Source organism: Centruroides sculpturatus, unplaced genomic scaffold (genome assembly GCF_000671375.1).
Source record: "Centruroides sculpturatus isolate CEXI.00-Female unplaced genomic scaffold, Cexi_2.0 scaffold500, whole genome shotgun sequence".
Lineage (NCBI taxonomy): Eukaryota > Metazoa > Arthropoda > Arachnida > Scorpiones > Buthidae > Centruroides > Centruroides sculpturatus.
In genome coordinates, this window is record NW_019384780.1 from 13,358 (window position 1) to 22,998 (window position 9,641).

The 9,641-nt window shown below is 28.1% G+C and overlaps 1 protein-coding gene across 2 annotated transcripts in view; it reads right to left on the minus strand.

The window, feature by feature from the left end:
- Window positions 1-470: 470 nt before the first annotated feature.
- The window catches only part of LOC111629162 (jmjC domain-containing protein 4-like), a 60,525-nt gene continuing 51,354 nt past the window's right edge, over window positions 471-9,641 (minus strand). For both annotated transcript variants that reach the window (XM_023373035.1, XM_023373037.1), the window contains exons 3-5: window positions 6,297-6,534; window positions 6,081-6,224; window positions 471-814 (exon numbers count right to left, since the gene is read on the minus strand). In XM_023373035.1, the coding sequence (XP_023228803.1) occupies window positions 536-814; window positions 6,081-6,224; window positions 6,297-6,534 (661 nt within the window). In that variant the 3' untranslated portion in view covers window positions 471-535. The remainder of the gene's footprint in view (window positions 815-6,080; window positions 6,225-6,296; window positions 6,535-9,641) is intronic.

Below are 9,641 nucleotides of genomic sequence, written 5' to 3' on the forward strand. Positions count from 1 at the left end.
AATTATTAGATAGATGGATGGATAAGTATAATTAGTTTTCCAAATTTTAAATATGTTAATTTAAAGTTTAAATTTCTTTTAGATAAAATCTGATTGTCACACAATACCTAAGTAAAAAATGATTTAGATGTTGATTTACCCTGATGTTGATTCATCTAATTTAACAGAATGTAATGAATCTGACAATGAGACCAAACATTCAAAAAATGCTCATAAAACAATGTTCTGACTTAAAAAAGATTAGAAAAATTACAATTGTAAATTCACTAAATTTTTATAAATATATTGAAATTTTAATTATTGAATTAGATCTTTAATATCTGTATAATTATATGACTTACATTTGTCTATTGTCAGAATATTCCTATATTATAGTTATTTTATATATATATGTAACAACTTAACTCTTGTAAGATCACCAACACAAAAGATTAAAAAGATTTAATTTATTGAATTTAATGATACTCCTCCTTATTAATATATATATATATATCAACTCAACTGTATATACATCATTTAAAATTTTAAAATTAATTTAAACTGTTTCAAGTAAATTATAAGGCACTAAAGCATGTTCATATAATTTGTTTAATAATATAATATCTTCTTCATATTTTAAATCAAAATTAAGTAAATTTTCATTCAATATATATTGCAATGCTTCTTGTACTTTTAGAAGATCAAAAACATTATGCCAAATAACATCAGAGTTTGATTTGTTTCTTGATAGATTTGTTATAGATCGATTTCCAATATATTGCAATAACTGACAAAATTCTTTCAAATCCATTCCATGATGAGTCTTCAGAATAATCTACAAAATAAAACAGTTATTCACATATCTTATTTTATTTAAAATGCAAATTATTTCATAGAAATTTCCACTTAACACTACTCTGGAAGTTTATTACTTTTAATTATGTAGATAAAACTAAAAAAAAATATATCATATTTTTTACAATTTAGCAAAAATAATATACTGATCTTTTAATAATTATTAGTTATATTTTCTAATATATTTTGTAAAATGAAATCTTAACATTTTAAAACAATGACTGAGCACAATGTTCAAGTTTTTGACAAACAAGTTAATACAAGAAATTATCTTATGTGAACATTTGCTATGTGCTATCTTGCTGAAGATGACAATGTGATAACTTTTTGATGGTATTAAAAATTTATTTGACATTAACTTCTCTTACTTCTGAGGTTCTCATATCTTTCAGATTTAAGATTTTACTTATACATAATCAACCAGTGCTTTTCCACTGGATAGAAAATGAATGGATGTCAAAACATTTTCTATTGGTAACTTCTAAGTTCTTTAAAGATAACTCAAGAATTGTTCACTGCTAATCATCATCATATTGTAAAATATACTTATTGATAAAGCTCTTAAGAATATCTATTGTCATCTGATCCATAATATTCACAGCAAATTTTGTAGTGCCAAACAATATGCTAATTATTTATCAGGCTATATTAAGGCTAATTTAAATTTAATAATTAGATATAAAGCAATTTGACTAGAGATAGGTGGTTAGGCCACCATCTCATGATACCTCTAGCAAATTGCTAAATATATCTAATTATTAAATTTAAATTAGCCTTAATGTAGCCCAATAAATAATCTAGTTAATCATTTGGCTGTTATTAAATTTCATAGTTTCATACTGTTTTCAAGAAGCCTTTGGTTTCTTTGTGTACTTCAATGTTTAAATGCATCTACTTGAAAACTAAACACTTTTATTTATCTTGATAAACAGAAAGAGTTGTTATTGTCCAGGTTTTAATTCTCTGCTAACAATTGCTAGAGACTAAGGATTTCACAAGTGATTGTTATAGATTGGACTACAGATTGAAAACATGCACAAAAATATCAACACAAATCAATAGCTGGACATACTAAATATTTACAACATGCATTTCACTAGAACAGTGATTTCAAAAGTGGACACTACCACCCTGTGGGTGGTGAGTAAATATAGGGAACAAAAAGAAGCAAGTGGGCAGCAGGGGAATGATGGAGACAGTGTACTGAATGGTGACCATAGGCAATGGTTTGGGGTCATTGACAAACCTTTCCCTTTCCTCAATCAAAACAGGCAAGAAGAAACATTGCATTTAATGGTTTTCAAACATTAAAAACAATGTACTGTACAGTAAGGACAGTTGGTAAAAGGGGATGAGGCCTTATTCGGAGGTATAGCCCTAGAAGGAGAAAGGAGGGAAGGAGGGGTCAGGAGGTGGGATGAGGGGAGGAGGGATTAGGGAATAATTATTAGGGAATGGTAATAGAAGGGGGAAGAAGAGAAAGGGTGCCTGCTGGAATTCATTTATTAAAACATAGAATTACATAATTGCAATTTACAATGCCTATACATAATGACTAATAGATGATACACCTGAACGATAATTGGTGTACAGAAGGTGTACAAAAGGACAAAGTGTGAGGTTCGTAAAAAAGTTTTCCTAAGAATATTTCCAAGCCTTTCTCACACAAAGGAAAATGGGTTAGGGAGTGTTGGATATAAGTTTATGGAACGAAGGGGCCAGTGGCTCAAAAAAGTTTGGGAATCACTGCACTACAATAATAAATAAATATGTCAGCAGTAAATAATAACCAGCATAGATTTAAGAAAAATATAATGGTCAAATTGTCTGCTAATGGCCATTCTAGGTATAATGGCCTATATTGGTGTTCCTAAAGAATGTATGCATGCATATTTTTGTATGATCATATATGTCATTAAAAAAAATCAAAAAATTTAAACTCACACTGCAAAAATAATGAGAATGGCACATATATAAAATTTACTAGTAATCAAATTGATTATTCTGGCCATTCTTGTTAGTATTACAGTAGAAAAATTCAAGAAAAATAATTTGCTAAATTAACAAAATTCATTTTAAAAACATGATTGAAATTATCATTGAATAAAAACATACAAAGCTAATACATCTGAACAGCTAAGTCCAAAAACTTCCATAATCTAGAATATCTCTGCTCTCAATAATGTCAGATTAAAAGTGTTCTGTATATTATTTTCAAAATAATTTTTTTCATTAAGTTGTCACATACCAGTCAGTACAGTCAACCCCCCCCATAACACTGTTGATTATTCCATTTTATATGAATTCCATGTTGTAAGAGTCATTTAGATTTTACAAATACATGAGCCGTTTACAGCCCGGCACACGTATTTGTAAAATCTAAGTGACTCGCACAACATGGAATTCATATAAAACGGAATAATCAACAGTGTTATGGGGGGGGTCAACTGTATATTGCTGATTTTTAATTTTAGAAAAATGTATTTATTTAGTAATGATGATTTAGTTATTTCATAAAAATAAATAAATAAATGCTTCTCTCATACATTATATTTACATTGTTGTAAATTGCTTTGGACTTATTCAATAAGTTATTTCTTTTATTTGCAGATATAATAATTCATATTACTAAATTAATAATTTTAAAAGTTACTTTCGAAAATGTAATCACTAATAATGAAAGAAAAAACATTTTATTCCATGTAATAAATTTGTCAGAGCTCAACAAATTATGCAAAACTATACAGTAGACCCCCTATAACACAGTAAATATGTTCCATTTTATATGAATTCTGTGTTTTACGAGTCACTTAAATACATGAGCCAATCACAGCCCAGCATGTGTGCAGTTTAGGGACTACGACTGTTTGAAAGGTTTTCTTCCATAAAATTAATCAATTCTAGACTAATTTGACTCAACATTTCCAAAATACATATAATTTTTTGGGAATAATCCATATAAACTATGCTATAAACAAAAAATTGCAGGATTACTTACCAAGTGTGCACTGTTCGACGATGCCATTGCTTAAGCTTGTTTTCGTTGCGGAGCGGCGCATCGAACGGCAGGTGCGTGTTTTCTGATAAGTTATTTTTCTGTGAAAAATTCACTGAATTTTGGAGACATCATTAATGAAAATTAATTTTATGGCCATTGAATAATAAATGTTTTTTAGTAGTGCTCGTTTAAACTCAACAGTTTGTGCAATGTCTGCTATTGGTCTAGATTCGACCAATCCTGTCGCGATACGAGTTGGCGATGACGTTTTACCATATTATACGAGTCTCTTTTAGCATATTTATATGAATACAATCGCAATTTTTCGCCATGTTATACAAATCTGTATTATATGAACCCGTGTTATAGGGGGGTCTACTGTACTTACTACACAAAAAAAGGTATTTGTCAGAGCAGTTCACATGATAGTTTTGTCTAGTTTGTAATTATTTGCAGATAACATCTATTTTCTTTGAGTAAATAGAAAAATATATTTGCCAAAGCCTGATATTTGCCACCGTAAGTTATTCTTTCTTTAAACAAGTACAGTCGACCCCCCCTATAACCACGGTAGATATGTTCCGTTCTTTATGAATCCATTTTGTACGAGTCCTTGCCAATCACAGCCCAGCACATATGCACTTTATGAACTATGGCTGTTTGAAAGGTTTTCTTCCATAAAATTAATCGATTCCTACACTAATTTGACTCAATATTTCCAAAATACGTATATTTTTTTGGGAATAATCCATATAAACTATGCTATAAACAAAAATTGTAGGATTACTTACTGAGTGTGCACCGTTCGACGTCGCCATTGCTTAAGCTTGTTTTCGTCGCAGAGCAGCGCACCAATAGTGGCCACGATTTCTGATAAGTTATTTTTCTGCGAAAACTTAGTTGAACTTTGGAGACATCATTAATATAAATAATTTTTATGGACGTTGAATAAGAAATGTATAAAATTAGTGCTGTATTAGACTTACGGTACCTAATTTACATACTGAACAGACGATAGTAAACTCAACTTACTCGCCTAAACTCTCTGTAGCGTGGCACTGGATGGCAGAAAGTAGTTCAGCTGCCTGATGGCATTTTACCGAATTATGGGAGTTTTTTTACCATGTTTGTACAGATACCATCGCAATTTTTTTGCCGTCATATAGGAATCTGAACTATAGGAACCCGTGTTATAGGGGGGGTCGACTGTATTTATCTATTTTACATGATTTATATATCTGTATTAATTAAAACATTTTTTTATTTTTATATTGATGAGAACTTTTTCTCAAAATGCATTTCCTGATAAATAAAAAATTTTAAAGTCAACTGATATAATAAAGTAAACTCATAGAGAAAAATGAAACTGTTTTATAAATTTTTATATTAAAAATAAAGAAATATATATCTTAATTTATCAGTAATGCATATTTGTCATATATCTTAATGATAAATTAGCTAATTTCAATGTTATTACTAGTTTCCGAAATTTCAAATTCAATTAATTCAAAAATAATTTCATAAATAAAATTACTTAATATAAATATATTAGGAGTTTAAGAGAAGTTAAGATACATCAGTGCAGAAGTAATTGTTAGTTATTATAGAATGATAGTCATAAGGTTAGACATTTAAAGTTACTTTCCATAATGAAGATAAGAGAAATTTACAAGAATAAACAAAATGAATTTCATTTAGTTTTAAACAAATATCTGGAAAATTCAATACTTCCAATGAGAACCAGGCAAAATATTATGATTGTTTAAAAAATTATAATTTTATTAAACATTTTTGCAATTTATATAATATTACCTTGCATTATTATTTATAAAATTATATAAATTTATTTTGAAAATCTTGATAAAGTATGCATTATAATTATGATTATTATTATTATACTCTCATTCAAACAATTAAAATTTGTATAATAAAATATTTATAAACAAACAAAAATTAAAATGATCCTTTCTTAAATATTTTAGACTTGTTATTTTTTGTTAGTGATATTTTTGATTGTTCTCACAATTGTTTTGACACATCTTTTCCAATAAAATTAAACAATTATACAATTTAAACATTTTAATAAAAATTTTGGTTATTATTTATCACAGAATGTAAATTTATTGTTGGAAATAATTTAATATCATTTACATTCTGAAGTTCTTTTTATTGGATTTACATATTGAATATAAACTATCAATATCTTGAACAGATATTGAATTTAATTAAAAAATGCAGGATGACTTACCTGACATTGCAAATCCCAGTAATCCATATCCTTACAATCTGCTATTTCTTTCTGAACTTCTTTGAGAGCAAAATGTAATTGTTTACAAATATAATTTATATTACAACCATTAAACCAATTATGATTGATTGAAATTGTATCAGCCTATGAAATAATTAGAATATCATCTGTAGAATTAAAAATGTTTCATTAAAATTATACATAATCTATACATACCAAATTCCAAACTTGATGATGCCAACCACTTGGGACAAATATAATTTCACCTGGTTCTTGGATTACCTCTAAAACATCTAATTTATTTAAAGAATCTAATTTAATGTCAAACAATAATTTACCAGTAGAATCAGAGAAAATTTTTTCTTTCTCTGGAGGAACAAGTAACCACTTTTTTCTACCACAAATATTTGCTGACCAACTATAAGAACCAAATACATCAGCATGGAAAGGAGTCCTAAAAAAATAAATAAATAATAATTTTTGAATAAATGAAAATGTTAAAAATTAGATAGAGAATAATTTGAGTTGATGACAATGATGAACTAAAACATACAGCTTTACATTATTTATTTCGTTAGAATTTACAAGTTATAAAGCAAAGTTGCAGGTTTATATAAAGTAATAAGGCAATGACTACTTCATAATAAATTATCTAAAAAATAATAAAAATTCACCAGTTTAGATTATATTTATTTTTATGCTTTCATTAATAAATTTCTATTTTGCTTTGTTATATGATTTACAAATAATTGTACAAACATTTTATTGTTATATATAACTTAAATTTCTGTTATTTGTTTTGTCACAGAGCTCTAAAGTAGAAAATGTTAAATTTCAAGTAACACTATATATAAGAATTAAATCTAAAAAGACAATTACAAATATTAAAATTACTTTTGAAAGAAAACAATTTTATTAATGTATTTATAAGTATTGTACATATTAAACACTTATATTTTTGAATATCTTAGCTTTTTAGAAACCCAATACTCAGAGTACTTATTAAATTTGACCTAAAGTAGCATATAAGATGGTGGATTAATCAATTAAGTTTAATAATTAGAAATTACTTTGAATTAAGATAAGTAATTTAGAGATTTTGGAATTAATTTAATTCAAAATTAATCTTGAGTTATCAAACTTACACAAGAGTGGCCTAACTGCCTATATTTAGGTAAAATTATGTAATTTGATTATTTGATAATTAGCAGTTATAGCCCACAAATAATCCAGTTTTAGGTCTTTAGCTAATTTAATATCAGACTATAGTTTATGTTTATATAAAAATATATGTTTGAATTCAATAATTATTTTATATTCATTCCATTATAAAATTCAACAATTATATTTTTTTCATATACAGTGGTACCTCAGTATACATCTGCTTTAGAATACGTTCAATTCGAGATACGTCCTGTTTGGACAAAACAAATTTTGCTCGGTATACGACTTTTGTTCGGTATACGACATAATTCAATTATACGTGCCATCAATGAACAAGTAGCACTATCGGTGTTCTAGACCCACACTAGACGTTCGCAGTGCAATGATTTATAACTTTGTTAAATTTCTTCTGATTTTAATTCGTAAGTAAAATTTTATTATTTTTATCAATCACGAATCGCAAAAAAAGGCAAATGAAAAGCGACAGAAAACTAAAAAAATGACTATAATTACAACGGAACTGATGAAAGAGATTGTTGAGAAATACGAAGGTGGCTCACGTGTTCAAGATTTTAGCTGTTGCCTACCGTATTCCGAGAACGATGATATGGACAATCGCGAAAAATAAAGACATTATTAAATCTGCTAACATTGCGAAAGGGGTTAAATCAATTTCTAAACAGAGATCGAAGACATTAGATTATGTTGAGAAATTGCTTTTGCTTTGGATAACTGAAAAACAGTGCTGGAGACAGCGTATCGGAAGCAATTATTTGCGAGAAAGCTAAAAAGATACACGCTGATCTCACGAAAAATCAAGCAGGAACTAGCCAGGAAAGCGAGGTGTTTAAAGCCAGCCATTTTTTTTNAATCTTAACGGAATAAAAACTTTGTATTTTTTAAACCTAAACAAAATCTGAAAGAAGTAAACAAATAAGTTTAGAGAGAGAGAGAGAGGAGAGGTTCCCTTCCATAGAAATCGAAATGGTCGCGTGCGGATCAACAGGAACAGTTATTTCCTCTGCCTTTCCATATATTTTATTTTGTCCGGAAAGTAATTCCGCTTCACTTTGAAACAAAAAATGTAAAAGTTAATCGATCTTCTTTTTATATATTTCCTTTTATTCGTCATTAGCTTTTAATAAACTGTATCCACAATCATTTTTCCGAATTAAATATTAATTTTTTTGAGGGGGGATTACCTTCAATTACATATATATATATATATATATATACACACTAAAATAAAGATTATATTACCTATAGACAGTTTTCAACTTTCAAACATCATCCTTTAATTAACATTTAGATTATCTCTTTCATACATAAAACATTAACTCAATTTTCTTATGCCAAATTCACACTTTTGTAATTTGTCTATTGACAAACAAAAATTTTGAGTTATCATGTGATGAAGTTTTCTGCCAGTTTTGGTTATAGCAACATCAAAATCATTTATAAAAGTTAATTTTTATCTGTTTTATGTTTAATTTGTGATTTTTAACATTTGAAATAATGTTTTATACTTTGTTACATATTATAAAATACTAAAACTTTCCTAACCTTAGTAAGAGATTTTATAATTTTTCTTTTTACTCTCTGCGATCGGAAACCTCTTTTTAACAAATCTATTGCTATGTCTATTTTAGATATTCAACCCTTGTAAAATTTTTTAAAAGTGCATTATGTCTGAAAGTTGGCATCTGCCCGTATATTATGAAAAATATGTATAAATGTATTTGCAATAAACTTTCTGAAATTGTATGAAAAGTTATAAAATATATTAATACAGTAATACCCCAACTTATGCTACCCCGACTTACGTGAACCCGGAGTTACGCAATTTTCAAATCTCGTCGATTCGTCTTTTGTTTGAGTGCCACGCAACCCTTGATTACTCACTCCCCCACACTATTGTTCAGCTTACATGTTCAGATGTGTCATGCGGAATCCACACATAGCTACAATTTATTTTGTGTTATTTATTTCTGTGTTTGTTATATCTACAGAGACTTGAGAGACTCTACTATGTCATCCAAACGAAGTAGAACTAATTCTTCTGCATCAAACAAGAAAAGAAAAACTTTATCTTTGGAATGTAAAGTTAACATTGGGTATGTTCGTAAAGTCGAACGAGTTAAGCAAGAATGAAGTCATCGTTATTCCTGTTTCGTTAGACTTTTCGAATGATTCGTTACTAATGCGTTTAACTTGTTTGACTTTACGAACATACCCATTATTAAAGACTTCGATACAAAAATGAACATTTGTGAATTGGCAAAGAGGTTTGATCTACCAGAATTGTCAATCAGAACAATTATAAAAGGCAAAGAAAAAATTCTCGAAGCTGTGAAAAATGCTCAATCTTTAAATTCAAGCATCATTCGTAAACGTCAC